Source organism: Mya arenaria, chromosome 15, assembly GCF_026914265.1.
Source record: "Mya arenaria isolate MELC-2E11 chromosome 15, ASM2691426v1".
Lineage (NCBI taxonomy): Eukaryota > Metazoa > Mollusca > Bivalvia > Myida > Myidae > Mya > Mya arenaria.
In genome coordinates this window covers 13815059-13831606 of record NC_069136.1, presented here as the reverse complement: position 1 = coordinate 13831606, position 16548 = coordinate 13815059, and the positions used below count along the sequence as shown (strand labels likewise).

The window sequence follows — 16548 nt, the reverse complement described above, 5'->3', positions numbered from 1 at the left end:
GACTTAACCGTTCTAAAGTTATTATGAAAACAATAGGCGCATTGCATTGTTAATCGTAATACTGACATTAGCCATATGGACTCCCAGTTTGATTTACTTGTAAAATGCAATTTACCACTAAAGAAGTATTTTTTCCTAGATCATACCGTTTGTGCGTTAATATGTGAACAAAGTTTTGGTAAGACCGTGACCTTTACCCTATTTATACTCACATTTTTTAGTAATCTCCAAATAATAAAGTTGAACCAACCATTGTAGTTTCATGACTTCAAGTCAAATTTCTATTGCGTTGTTGTACAGACATAATTTTTGAAACACCTTTAATTTGAATTTGACAGTGACCTTTGACATTCTATCTCTTAAAACAAAGTACCATCGACTCGGCAGGAGCATCCCATCGCAGAAGTTTCTTTTTTCTAAGTCAAAACGTAATCGAGTTATTGTGTATATAAAGTATCCATAACAGTGTTGAAAGAACACTTCTGACCGAAATGAATGCCAGGAATCTTCAAATAGTCAAATTCAATCCATCATTCTAGTTCTAATGGGGTCTAAGACACATGGTAATTGAGTTATTATGGAGAGCATGTTTTCATAACACTGTTGACCATGACAAACACCATTGGCCTAATGAGTACCAAAACCAATATGGGTCCTCTACAGGGTAAGTGCAACTAGCAATCGTTGTTTAATATATCGAGTTATTGTGAACAAAATGTGTTTATTAGACAGATTGCCGAAAACGTAACCATTTACAGACGAAAAGAATCGTTCAATCTACCATTGTAGTTTCATTATCGTTCTTGAGTTATTGTGCAGACAAGGTTTTCATGATGACCATTACCATGACTTTGAACTACTGACCCCGTAAATAAAATGCGTCATCTGCTTGGTTAGGGCCGGTTAAAACCGCGGTTTCATAGCCTCATGTCAGACAATTCTTGAGCTATTTTTCAGACGGAATTCAATTCAGCTTTCATACTTATTTGTCTAACAATTGGATGTAATTACTTAAATTGATGACCTTGACCTTTGACCTACTGCCTTTACTACTCCCCTTTAAATATATTAGGTGTGTTTCATATACCAATCATATAGGTAAACCGACCAAACTATCTTGAATAAGTTTTGATTGTGTAAGATCGAGATCCTTAAATGCTTTAAATTTGGAAGAATAGCTGTTTACATTAATATTGAGTTGATAAAAAGTGATTTTATCATTAGGGTATGCCATAAATATGCGGATTGCGTAGTGTTATATATCAACATTCCTATATTTCGTTCAATGCACGATAAAATGTTGTGTGTTAACTATTTTCAACCGAGGGCTAATAGATATGAGAAAAGTGGAACTAAATCTATTGATTATAATATTTTTTATTACGAAATAGATATCCTGGTGCATATTTCTATCTAGCTGGGCATATATGGAAAATAACATTCTAGATGATATTCTGCAAAACACTTTTAATATTGATGTTGAATATAATTCAGACATTTTGAGTAACCTCGCAATACAAAGACAAAGAAGAATATAATACATTTGGGAAATCTTTTATTTGGCTTTATTGTACTCATAACATGCATATTTTTAATTGGACGGAATTATGACGAAATGTTTGGCATTTTTACATGTAAAACATTTAAGGCCACACCAAGTTTATGTTTCGTTCCGCGGATTTACCGCACCTCTTGTTTGGAAAACGTAAAGAAAATTTTATTTTTCTTGTGCGAACTCACCTATATTTTCATCGGCAACCGGATTATTGTGTGATAATTAGCTGTTTTGAAAGCTGAAATATAATCAATTATAATTTTCTTATGCATTTCTAGTTTCTTTTTGTGAAGGGAAATAAACGATGCGTAGATTTTTAAAGTGTAAATCGAACGGTTAAGCATAAGTTTCAATAAATTCAATCAAAATGGCGAGTTCCGATGAAAACACCATGGCTCATTTATTTTGGAAATGTCATGTTCTCTTTACAAAAAATGTGTTGTGACCGTGCTCGAAGTTATTACTCATAATTCCAAGTACAACATGATCATTAATTATGCAATGTATATGTGTACCTGATTCAAGTAGCAATAATATTGCATACCCGGTAATTAGTATTTATTTTGAGGATGGAAATTGGAATGATGAAAATTGACTCTTACTTGCTTCAAGTCATGATACTCCTCATTAGAACTTGACCTTATGATGTCGATGCTGTAAAAACAAACAGTGATATGTTTCATTGTTTGGTCCAAAATGATGTTTCAAAGACATTTTTTGACCAAATACTGTCAAACACAACAATCGCGAACAAATATATGGTCTCAAATAGCGATCAGTATACAATGGAACACTGGTCCCGATAGACCAAATAATAGGTAAGCCTTAGCTAATTACATTCATTTAGGTTTTCTTTACAGCATAATCTGGGATGAATAAAAATAGCTCGATGACCTTAAAACTAATATGAATATACCCTAATACTTTTCATTTGGATAAGCAAATGAAACTGCATATAGTGTGACATTCAATACGACATTATGTCCGGTAATTAAAATGTATTATGCTGCCTGTGTAAAGCAGGATTGTTTTTAAACTCCGAATTTAAATGAATCTTAATAAATGTCTATATACAGTTGCAAATAATGTCAAAGTGATTCAAGTAGACAACTTGGTTTCAATCCTTCTCATAAAGCAGAGTTATTTTTATTATGAAGGATCATCATACTTAAAATATGTTATAATTATCTTAGAAATTAAGTTTATTCATATATTTGGCTCACTAAAAACGGATGGATAAATAGTGTGTATTCAAACATGTTTCCATTGTCCAATAGAGATTATGTTAAAGATTGAATTCTAATGGGTTAAAGAGCATTTATATTAAACATTCTTTCTTCTTTATATTGAATATATTAAAAAAAAAAATTCGCTCTTCGCTCGCTTCATGTTTTATGTAAACTGAAAAAAACGTTATTTTTTTGCTCGCTCTTTTGGCAAAAATACGAGGAACAAAATATAAATCTGGTGTGGTCTAATGTGGTTTTGAATTATATTTTGCAGAACCTTTTTGGGGGAAGGATGGGTACACAGTTGACTTTAGAGATACGGTCATGACTGCGTCGCATGTACGTTGTAGATAGTGACTGAAAAGAAATGATGGTAGCAGAAAATTAAAACCAGCTTGATATGGTTTTCTTGTGTTTAATCAACAGACAAGTGTTAATAATTTGTGGAAAAATAGAGTGTTAAAGCTGAAATATTTTCTGCAAATTCATAATAATGTGGTGAACTGGAGTAATGTTTCATATAACAAAAGCAGAATCTCGTTGTGGGCCGAGACCACAAGTGCCCAGTCCAAAAACGTGTATCAAGAATAACGTCCGAATTGCAAAATATCGCTAAAAGCGATTAAGCAAGCATTATGGGCGACAGATGCCGGCGCTCGAGTGTGTTTAAAGTGCTTATTTTATCCATTTTTAAAAACTGACTGAATAAACGCAACGTCCCACACAATCACCGATAAGAAGTTGTCAAAGGCTATAAGGCTGATATAAAGTGGAGGTTTTCTTTATTTGTATTTTATGAATTCTAACTGTTAACACAAGTCATACCCCTACAGCAAACCACGGTACTGCAAATACAAACATTTTATATGTCTGATAAGGATGATACTTTTTGATTCACTAACTTGTCATAGGGTCAGATATGGATATACCTAAATATGCATCCAAAAAACTTTGATAAAAACAGTGATGTGAAGAGATATTTGTATTAGTGCATATGAGCTGTAAAATCTAGCGACCAGTGATTTACATATGCGTTCTTTTCTCGAGATGAACAGTCTTATGAGATTGTCTGACATTCTTGAAATGCTATAAATCATTGCTATTTCCTGTTAGATCATTTTGAGTTTTTAAATCTTAAGTTTATTTTCTCCACACCTATGTACGTCATACATACATTTTTGGGTTACTGTCTACGGTTAGCGTAGCAGCAGTTTACTCGGGGTTTCAATTCATTCATGCGCTGAACCATACAGTTCTCCCGATTTGTATGAACAATAGCACAACTGAAACGAGTAAGGGTAATACAAAAATCACACTAAATTACCGGCTCATTCGAAGAACAAATGAAAAAACAACAACAACAGAGATCGCAAAATCTAGCCGAACTTTGTATGCATTTCTTTATAAAGAAACTCATAGAACATACTTTGGACAATTTCCAAAATTGAAAGCAGGTAAAACTTCTATTTATTATTTTGGAAATTTGTAAATGATTATTTCAACAAAGTTTTTGTTTTATTTGCCTTAAAGATGACAAAATATATCCAATTTACCAATGATATGAGAGCATTTCGATTTATATACTGAAGGGTTAAAATACAGCAGCAAATTTTGAGAAAAACATCAGCCGAGCGTACGGAGCATATCCTTCACAATACATACGTATACTTTTGAATCTATATAATGCATAACATGTGTCTTACCTCGACTCACCTTGCAATGATAAGATCTAACTGGGTCATCCAGTCTACTTGCAAGTATCAGTTCATTTTCCACACTGTCTTTGACCAGAAGGTAAAACATAAATCACGCTGTATTATAAGACTGCTTGGTGTACACACGGATATTTGAAATGCAATATTTATAAAATCTGGTTTTTTCGTAATGTTACCACTTCTTTTTACCAAAATGTGACTCAAGACGGTCATGCCCGTTTGACCACTGTGTCAAATGTTGCATTTAATGCACGTTTCGTTGCGAGAAGTGCATTACTACATTACACCAATGCACAAATTTTGAATGCTTGGACGGACAAAATAAAAATAATAAATGAAGGTTGTACTCTTTACAAAAGTCGAATAACAGAGACGTGTGCAAAATGCAAAAGTAACATAACCTTCATATGGACCCAAACATGCGAACAGAAAGAGATGTGTATTGTAAATGTTGACAAGTTTGGTGATGAATATGGTGTACATTGTTCCAAAAAAGAAAACATTCTGAAGATTGTCAAAGATTTCCTTCGCTTTATCCCTACTCAAAACGATTTGGATAAAATATGGCGTATCTGGGGGGAAAGAAAATTCAATATAATGACTTGTCAAGCTGTCATCTCTGAATACCTGATAGTTACGGAAGAATCAGAATATACACAAAAAGTGTTGTTCACACGTATCATAACTCTAATTCTGTTTTCTAGTAGATTTGTCGTCAAATCTTCCAAAGAAGGATGTTCATTAAAAGAATGGCAAGATGTGTGCTTAACGATTCCCTGTACCATTCAAGCGGCGCTATCAGTCGACGAAATTGAAGAAACCTTGGTGAGTTTATATGATAAAAATTCATTCTTCATTAACAATATAGAAAACAAACCTCAATATATTCTGCATTTTACACAATTTGGTAAACATGTACGTGTGTAATAATAAAAATGGCTATCATTTCATCATGTTACTACCTGTATAATATGTAATGGTGTCAGTCAGATGAACGGAACTACTCTCTATCTCTCCCTCCACCTTCTCTCCCTTCTCTCTCCTCCTCCCTCTCCCTATATGTCTCGTTCTCTCTTTCCACCCCCTCCCCTCTCTCTCTCTCTCTCTCACTCTCTCTCTCTCTCTCTCTCTCTCTCCATCTCTCTCTCTCTCTCACTCTCTCTCTCTCTTCATTTACCAAAACTACAATCCAAAAAAACCTTATAAACAGCTGTACAATTGCAAAATTGGTAGTGGTTCACGCCGAGAGTAATGTATTCATCATAATGTCTTCAGGTTCGAATAGTATTTATATTGATATATATCATCGTGTTAAACATCAAGTGTGTACTGTTTTTAGGCAATAGCAGGCGATTGTTTACAAAGTTTTGGAGAAGAAATCACTGGAGAAATAAAAAACTTGAGGAAAATAACTGTCGAATGTGGGGTTTTCCAAGAAAATCAATTATATATTGGTTTGATTGTATCGGCAGGAGCCGGTAAGTCTTCCTTAATGAATAGTTTGCGAGGTATCAAACCAGGCGAGAAAGGCGCAGCAAAACAAGGACATATAAACACTACAAGGAGAAATCATTTCTATAAGTATTCCGAAGACATTGTTTTTGTCGACTTTCCAGGAATCAAAAATGTTTCAAGCAGTGACTTAAAGGAAAATAGCTATTTAAAATACACTATAAAGCTTAAAAGGTATATTTATTATTTCATAATCGTCTGTGGTGCTCGTGAATTTCATGTGGAGGCCGAAATTGCAAAGATTCTTGTACTGGATGGAAAATCATTCAGATTTGTTAGAACCAAAATGGACCAAGAAATCCTAAATGGTGTCCGTGATGGATTTACTGCAGAACAAGTGATTGAAGATATTCGGAAAGAGTGTCAGAAGGAACTGTGTGACGAAAATCTTCCAAAGATACAAGTACTCCTTGTTAGTAATGTTGAACCAAACTCATATGACATGCCAAGACTTAAGGAATGTTTTTAACTCCTTAATATCAAGCAGGTACATAAACTGATTTACAAAACGAAACCAAAATAACCGCTGTATATTAAAGTTATATGTAATAATCGGCCTTTTAACTGCATGAAGTAAAACAAAAACTACAAACATTTTACGTATATGTACTGTCACCTTAACCTTTCAATATTTACACCTCAACTTCCATATCTTAATATTGTTCATTTATTATATTTTAAATGTATTGTTGCCATAACTTTCAACACACTTTGACCAGCCCAATTGCGTTCATAGCCCGATCAACCCCGCAATTCATTCCTTTTTTTCCTGTAATAGAATACGAATTTACAGAAAACAAAATCAATACATGGAGTTAAGGAAAATTTAGGCTACTGGTTTAACTTGGAAGTTTTGTTAAAGATGAAATATTCCTAAACTCTTGATAAAATATTGTTCGTTATTTAAATTTGTTTTAAAAAAGAGATGGTGTATGTAACGGAAACTTCATTATAACATATAATCAAAGCTGTGTATACATATAAAAAATATAAATACTGATTATAATATATGCATTTTTCAGAGACAATTGCATGCAGACGAACGATTTTACCTTTTAAAGTTGATAGAGTATCTGGAAAGTATCGCCAATTGTCTAGAAGAAGCTGGAAAACCCTCAAAAAACGTCAAAAAGGTGACAACCCTTGTTTCAACTACAATTGTGTCATTGGGTGTCTTATTTTTAGCAAGTCCTCAGACATTTGGAGCAACACTCATTCAGGCAGCAGTGTTAGGAGGAATCGTCGTCGGAATAAGGTCCTTGAGAAATGTAAGAGCAAAATATAGCAAGCAAAACAAGCCAGAATTCATATACATCGACAGAAAAGGGCTAGGGTCTACACTCTCAGCTGGATCATTGCAATCATTCATTCAAGCGATAAACAACATGGACCCAAACGCGTTCAATATCCTTTCAAAAGCCGGTAAAAGACTTAAAATTGCAACAGGAGTAATGTCTGTAATCATTGTCCCACTTGAGGCTGCCATTGCTTTGAAAGATTCGTGGGATGTTCATAAAGGAAACGTTTCAAAGATCGCTGTATCTATCCGCGAAATAGTCGAACAGAAAAAAGAGGAAATAAAGATGTTTATTGACTGTCATGTCTCAAACCAGTCCTCTGCACGAACCTACTAAAAATGCCGATTTTGTGTATTTACTGTTTTTACCTTATATACATTAAACTCGTTGTGGATGAGTATTCCGTCTCTGGCAAGACATGTTGTAAATGATCGTGTTGGGGAGATTTTCTGTGCTATATTTTTTTGAAACGTGAAACTTTGATAATTGTGTAATTATTGATACATGTTTTGACAAGTTTGCGATAATGGCCATGCTACCTTGTGTAATCCTCAAGCAGACTCGTCTTACAGTAACCGTTCCAAGGTGGTAATTTGATGGGTATCTGGTCTGTTTGTGATGTTTATACGTGTCATAGTTTTTGAACTTTCGATGTTATTAAGGATCTTGCCTTGTGCTTCTACACAAGGTTTATAGTTTAATATTTTATTACTGGGCCTTTTCTTTTTCATTGTATTATTTGTCTTTGTATATTTGAATTATTTCTATACCTTACGTCTTTGCGCAAATATAAGGCACTTTTTATCCGCTGAAGACACAAATGTATTATTCTTTGTTATTGTTATAAAAATGCATACTTAGAGTGATGTGTCATACCAATAAAGACGTACATGTTTTAGTAATGAAATTATTCCAATACGGTATACACATTTTATATGAGACATGTCTGAGAATTTGTAGTATATATTGAGCATTTGTACTAAATTGTACAACTCAGTGTGGCTGAATTCTTTATTGTAGATCGATTAAAAATATGCACATTAAACATCCGTTTGTCAATCATTTAGTCTCTTAGAAAAAAGCAATAACCAATTTAAATGATCAAAATAGTATATTATATTTTATTTTGATCATCGCATTTTTTTATATTGATAAATATATTATATTTATGAGTATTCTACTATCGTTGATAACCATGTCAGTCAATATATATCCTTGAAGTGTAAATGTATATATTCTCGACCTATGCGTGAAGAGATTCTTAGTAAATACCTTTGTCGATTTCTAATCACATAAATCAACTAATATTAATGCCCGGGAGAAACCTTTGGTGGACCAGTGCATTCTTACTGTAGGTATCACATAAAATAAAGGCGTAGAAACATTCCTAAATACACATATCAATAATAAAGTCGAAGTATCTACATAATTTTTGAATTTTAATGACTTCAAAAATTTAACAGAACTTTACAATGATGCAACATGTGCAAGTGTTTTAATATCATATAGAATTCCTGATAAATGAAAAACCTGCTACCTACTATATATTATATCACACATCTACTTACATAAAATCACCAAGGCAAAATGGTCTAAAATACTTAAATAAATATACGAATAAATCCGGAAATGAAAGACAGGGAAAAATACTCGTTACCTAAATTTGAACTAAACTCTATCCAATGGAAACATATATATGCACAGCCACTTTGACAAACCTTAGGTCTTAAAGAGGCTGTACTCCGTATAATGAAATAGCGAAAACAAAAGAAAATTGTCGAAAACTGACATAAACTTGGTATCGATATGTACAATGCATTAACACTTACTAACTGAAGTACCACATAGTTTACAATTAATGTTTTTTCGCAGTTTTTTGGTAATTGTCAATTAGAAAAGATTACTAGGTATGTCTACCTAGTAGAATTCAGTGATTGGCTAGTCGATGTTATCACGCGATATGACCAAGTCAGGTATATAGCTGAAATATTCCAACCGTTATGGGTTAGCCTTCGTACCACAGTGGATACATCAATGGACTGCAATTTTAGCGACCCCGGTTCGAACCCGGTCTTCGACTCGATTTTTATTTTACATTTAGGAATTTTCTTGCAATTATGATATCAAAGAGTAAAACATTTCATAAAATAAATGTCCTCAGATTCATTACAGAAAAAAACACAACTTTTTTGGTGCCAATCTGGTGTACAGTCCCTTTTATCTTCGGTCCATCCAATACAAGTACTTTATGAATACGCATCCAAATAGTGAAAAAGTATTTACATACACTATTGGTGTCTACTTGAAATACATCATTTTAAAAGCAGTGTCCTCTTACATAGAAGTATGTCTTGGTCTGTTAATTGTAATTGGATAATCCTCAAATTACAATACTTATAAAACAAGTCATTTGACGGATTCATTCAATGTTTTTTAAACGTGTATTATTAGAACCATTTCCTTTATTTTGTTGAAAATCAGCTCCTCCATTCTGTCAGTATTAACCGGTATTTTTGAATGAATTAGTGGTCATATATAACTTGATTTACATAATTTGTTTGCAACGAAAAAGTTTTGTAAAGCAATATATATATTTATATATATATATATATATATATATATATATATATATATATATATATATTTGGGTATCGAATATGCCTCGATTGTCTGAAATCCAGGTTAGATCATATATCTCAATTCAAACAAGTATGTTTATCGAACGAATGGGGTGCCTAGATGAGAAAAGAACCAGTTCAATTCGGTTTTTCATCTAGATGGTTGTTATCATGCAAACATGCAATACTCATCTGCTATCCTGCTATTTGGTAAAATATATGAGGTCACTTTACCTCACGACAAAAGTGTTTTTATTGACATTGTAGATTAAAAACCACGACAGTTTTGTATTGCAATCAACTATCATGACTGTGAACATGCCACAATTGTCTTACGGAGGCAACTTTGAGTCGTTTATTGATAATTAGGTAAGTTTATACCAGGTCAATGAGTGTTTTATAGAATGAAAGGGATGACTAGAGACCGTATTCAAACTAGTCCCAAGTCTGTCTTGCATTCGAATGGCTCTTCCTGCACGTGCGAACATGCATAACTCGTTATATATGTAGATTTGGTAGCTGACCAGGTCGAACTATGTTTTATCGAATGTAGTGGACGTTAAATGGGGATTATAACCAATCACAAGCCTGTCTCGCACTACTTTGATGGTTAAAACATTCTTGCGAACATTTAACAATCGTCATACGGATAACAATTGGCTTCTTTATGCAAATAAACGTTTTTGGGGAAAAGATGCGTCGAGGATATTAAAACCAGACATAAGTCCGGCTCGTTCTTCGATGTCTGTAACTATGCGACTTAAAACTAGTTTAAGTTATTAAAGGCACCTTACAATTTCAAACAAATCACTTGTTTGACATGCGATCGTTTGCATTAAGCGACATGAATTATCCAGGTTTGCATACAAGGTAACAGCTATCGAAATGCCAGTACCACTTCGGACAAGTATCAACATCGTATAAACATCCAAAAAACTTTTATAAACATACTTGATCGAGATGGGGTCTTATGAATAAGGTGACTTGGATTAATTGACCTGATTTACATTAGCGAATGAAAAGCGCCTCCCGTCAAACAATTGTTCTTGTCCGCAATATTTTCAACAACATTGCAAGTTTGTGGCCAGTTTCGGGATGGTTAGTCTATTCTAGCCATCCTATGCTTTCGATAAACTTGATAAGAAATTTATCTCGTTAGACCTGAGATTAATAAACTGCATCGACATTTAACGACCAAATATTTCCCATTAAGGCGACTGTTGCATGTTCCCTTTAACGGTGACAGCATTCATCTTCCGATATGGACATAGAACTCCAATGATTTCAATAGTTATACTTGTTTGATATCGGTTGCTTATACCAACTTTTCATATAGCGACCACATGAGCCCCCTTAAGACGTTTGTTGCATGTTTCTCGTCCGAGTGCAAAGAAGATGTGAGCCTGTATTTAATCTCTTTCAGGCATACCATACTTTTGATAAAATACCCGTTTGACCTCAAGTAATAACCTCAATAACAATAAGCGAACACATGTGCAGCTGTATGACGAATAATGCATGTTTTAAGCATGGTTCGGCTATCCAAGGGCAATCATGACTTTTGACTGGCATACAAATCCTCCTTTACACACTCATTTAACTTTGCATGATGAAGTTTACTCATATCTCGTCATTTTATTTAAACACTCGTTTAACCTAGAATAAAATTACCTCATCTCCATTTTACGACCAAATGCACAACAGTAAGAGGTTTTTTATGTTCACATGCATAGAAGTATCCATCAGGGTGCTAGACTGATTTTGGACTAGTTTTAATGGCGTCTATAAATCCGATACTTTTGAAACTACAACAATCGATTGACCAGGGCTGAAATCAAATCATTTTCATTTTGCCGTCAACTATGCACCCATAAGACAATTGATTCAAGAGCCAAGCGTGGTAGCCATCCTAGTGAAAAGCAAATTAAACACTCAGTGTGACCTTGACCTTAGAGGATGGGACACGGGTCTTACACGCGATACGCCATCTTGATATGACGAACGCATGTTTCTAGTTATTTAAAAATAGGTCTATACGACAGAATGTTACAGCCCGGACACGGCCACCAATACTTAAGGTCTTTATATGCTAGATCACTTAGAATACATACACTAAGTCGAACCTTGACCTAAGAGGTAGGGAGAGGTGGGGACACGGCTCGCAGATAGGACACGGCGTGTTGATATGTTAAACACATGTGGCAAATTATTTAAAAAATAAGTCTGTACAAGTCCGGACACGACCACCTTTACTTTATGAACTTATATACAGCATTCCTTGGTAAACAAATACTTAGTGTGGCATTAATTTAGAGGTAGGGACACGGGTCTCACACGCGACATGTCGGCTTGGTATGTCAAACACGTGTTGCAAATTATTTTAAAATACGTCAATAATAGATAAAAGTACAGTTCGGACACGAAAACTTGGGCCGGACGCACGGACGAACGGAAGGTTCGATTTGAATATGCCGAACGTGTGGGGGCATTAAATTACAATTACATGGTTATTAAAACATCAGCATTAAAAATACATCAATGCTTGTGGAATATTACGGATTTATTGTACAGGGACTTGGTCGCAAATTAATAAACTATTTTTTTAAGTAAATTTTTAACTGGGACCATGTTTAATCATGGTGTTGACACAGAAAAAATGGGACCAAGGCCTTAAACTTTTAAATACTCTACATATCTCAATAGTGCTCAAATCTAATTTGTTCACCATATATATGCCTTATACATTACAATATTAAGCAAAACAATCATTCACATGTGTATAATAATTGAAGTTGAATATGTTCGAACTGTTTTAAAGGTCGGCTACATGTGACAGATTTGGCATATTTAATAAGTTAATTGAATATCCAAATGGCTAGCCTTGATGATCAGCAGTTTCTAACTTACTTATTGTATGGCTTTTAGAATAAGAAATAATCCAATATATTCGTATGGCATGTTAACAAGATTTTGGGCCTCGGCAAAACAGATGAACTTAGCCAGCAACGGATTGAAACATTTTAGTCCAGTGGGTCCAGAAATGATTGCAAGGGCAGTTGCTTCACCCATCAATACATTTGTCTTTTTTTCCAGAATGCCCAGCGCAAGATGAAAAGACCCATTTCAAGGACAGTGTTTGTTCTGTACAAATGTTGTAAAATTCCCTGGTCAACCCGCCTTCATCTTCTCCCTCGTCACGAACAAAATAAACTTAAGTTTATATTTACTGTTTTTACCAGACACTTGTCATTGCATCATTAAATTCTTTAAAGGCTGTCTTTATAAACTTCCGTTTGACAACATCAGTTAGTTGTCTTTACCAGCCCCTACTTCACCATCCAAAGACTTTTTGACTCAAATGCAATGCCAAGGTAATCTTCAGGTGGGGTTGATACATGCCAACTTGTGTTGCTATTCATCACTCCTCACCAAAGCAAAGCAAAAATAATATCTATTTTTAGTAACAGTGACCTTGACTTGGACACAACAACCCCAAAAGTAATCCCAAGCTAGATCTTCAATTGCGCAACCGATGTACCATATCTCATCGCTATATTTCTAGAATCCCACCGGTGGCGCAAATCGACATAATTATGATTACCAGGTTTTCGTTGAAAACCTTGTTAACAAAAAAATCTCCAAAGTTATACAACATGATTATGTTTAAACAAGATACGTACAAGTGGTTTCTTTACTCTAGCCACATGTTGCCGTATTCACATGAAGATCGTTCTTTTCGAACTTTCCTTCACATATGCATGCAATTGAGTTGTAATATATAAAGTTATGTTATGCTTAAAGGGACCGTTATCGTAAATTTATCACTTTTTCTGAGCTTATGACACAACCAGTGTAAAACAGCATATTTAACATCATGTACCGCATTTTCGATGAACTTGGCATTGAAAGTAAATGACTTCATTATAGAGTGGTTGATGAAATTATTATTTGAAGTATAGTCATTGACAAGTTAAACCATCCTCGAATGACTTAACGAAAGTCCACATAAAGCAGATTAATTGACCAAATAAGAATATTTTGCTATTAAAAAGTTTGTTATATCATTAATGCATGTTAAGTATTCATAATAGGCCTTTTTCTAACTAATGATCATGAAATCTATCATAAATTGTTCATGTATTTATGGACTCAATTACGTAGTAACGAAGGATGGAAAGATGGAAACTACTTTTTGTGAAATGCGTATTAACCTAGTATTGCTAAAAAAGCAAGCTAGAAATCTTACTACCAATAAAACAAAGACCCATATCTGGCATTTTCTATAATCTAGTATTATCTAACCTATGTGTGTGTTAACTCTGGTCCAGTTTCATAGAAAGTTCATGACTGGTAACTGAATTACGTACATGTGTTAAAGCTGCATGCCATAGTTGAATCGGTTATAAATGCCAGCCTCTAGAATATTTATTTCACGCGTTTCGATAGTATAACGTGAATTTTTTGTCTATCGGGATACGAGAGAGTTTTTACAGTAAGATGTAGATTGGTCAGTCTTGCCCGAGGATTTCATGATATAGGTGTCAAGTTGTTATGTGGTAATCCTACCAGTCGACTTCACGCTGTATACATAGTTTAGATTCTTCTTATTGCACATTATGTCGAATGTGAATCATAAAATGAATCCAGACAAAAGAATGAAGCTCAACATTCATATTTTGTGAGCCGACATTTCGCAAATGAGCACAGGTTTCCAGAGTTAACCGTCTCTGGTTTTTTCTGGCCGGTCGATGGCACAGTGTAGGACTTTTATAGCCAATGCTTATTTCAGTGCTAAAATGTAACTGTTTTACATATCTTACATGTGTTTTTTCTTTGTCGGCTGCACGTCATCACTCAATAAACTGCTCGTCTGGTATTACATATATAAGCTGTTGTTTTTAGTAAAAACGAAGTAAACCAAAGACGCAAAAATATACAGTAAATAACACTTGGGACATTAAACAAATGTTTCGTTTACGCACATTGAATTGCGCTTTCTCTATATACTTCCTATGGCCACTAAATCGTGTCGTCATTAGAGTAAATAAGCGTTGGGTTGTCGTTGAAAATGTTTTTGTATATGACGGTGTGTTTCATACTGGTCAGTTTGAAGTAGAAGGATTCGGTTTATCCCATAACTTTAAGCGATTAAACAAATTCTAAAACAAACCCATCCAAATACAAGTATCGCCTGTTGTTTGAGGCCAAAGGTATAAAAACAACTCAAGATATAGTATGTTTTCCCTAAGTACAAATTAAAGGCTAGTTACAATTAGACGTACGATTAAGAATGTTCAGTTAAGAATTAATCGTGAGATGCTTAACCTAAACACTTACAGTTTGAATTCTATAGATAGAATGGGTTTGAAGTTTTGAACAAAACAAAACATTTAGAACTGTCGACGAATGGATGGACAGATACGTATGTGGCTACCCTCTGGTTCTTTTTATTGGTATCATGGTCACATAACCAATTTTCGTTACATAACAGCTACTTAATGAATAAAATTTGTAAACGGAAAATTAGTGAGTGTTATTTGTTTCCATATACCTAACTATAACCAACAAACAAAAAAGAAGATTTTCGTGCCTGTATCTATTATTCTATTTTTTCTCCCTTCCACACGAGTATATATTATTATATATATTAGATTAGACAGGCATGAATGGTGATGAAAACAGAATCAGAAAATTAAATAGTTACAAACAACCTTACCTAGAGTTCTGTAAAATATAATAATGACAACTATAAATAAACCTCTAAATAAACGATTCAAATCAAGATTCAAACGTGAATCAACAAAAAATAAGTACTTGCATAATGTTGTTTTGGCATACTTTAGCAGACAGTTTGGACATTTTTAATTTCCCTGAATTTCGTTTGACTTGTATGAAAACACAGTAATTTATGTTGACTGTGTACATAAAATATGTTTAGACTTCTATAATATTGTTATCATTGTCAGCATTGCTGGGCAAGCAGGTTGTAATATTTACTTTCACAACATTGAATAAGCTTGTCAAGTTGTATATGTAAGTGAGTTATTGTGGAAACATATAAACATCTAAAAAATTATTTGTAAATGCAGATTCACTTGATGTTGCAGCTTTTATATAGAACAAACAAAACTTATTAAATTCAAATCCTGATAACACCTAGTGGAACACTCCTCTGGTATAAAATAAGAGACCCAACATGACCCCTGTATGGCTCGACTTGCTCACTACCAGTTTCAAAACACAAAGTGTAGCACATTAGAAAAAGGTAAGACAAAATCAAAATCTAAGAGCAATCATTGATCTTGAAAACGACCATGTCAAAGACCGCATATATAAAAGTTGAAATCTGAGTGCAATGCTGCTATCTTAACTAACATGAGCTGTCCCAGAGACAGCGCGCTCGGCTGCTCCGTCCCTTTTTACTTAAAGGATTGCAACGTTTTGGTGAAACATGCATTGATCAATGTAAAATTTGAAATGCAAAAAACATGTCAAACCTTAACCAGAATTTCAAAGTCAAATAATAAGGGGAAAATAGAACCATATGCAGGATAGAAATATCCTACTTGATTGTATATACCTTAACCAGAATTTCAAAGTCAAATAATAAGGGGAAAAATA

At 34.1% G+C, this 16548-nt stretch overlaps 1 protein-coding gene across 1 annotated transcript; it reads left to right on the top strand.

Annotated features, from left to right (window-relative positions):
• Positions 1 to 4668: 4668 nt before the first annotated feature.
• On the top strand, positions 4669 to 8406 carry LOC128220656 (interferon-inducible GTPase 5-like). The gene is made up of 3 exons (XM_052929138.1): positions 4669 to 5324; positions 5839 to 6498; positions 7034 to 8406. The coding sequence occupies exons 1-2, from the start codon at positions 4935 to 4937 to the stop codon at positions 6478 to 6480; spliced, it is 1032 nt and encodes a 343-aa protein (XP_052785098.1). The 5' UTR covers positions 4669 to 4934; the 3' UTR covers positions 6481 to 6498; positions 7034 to 8406.
• Positions 8407 to 16548: the final 8142 nt, after the last annotated feature.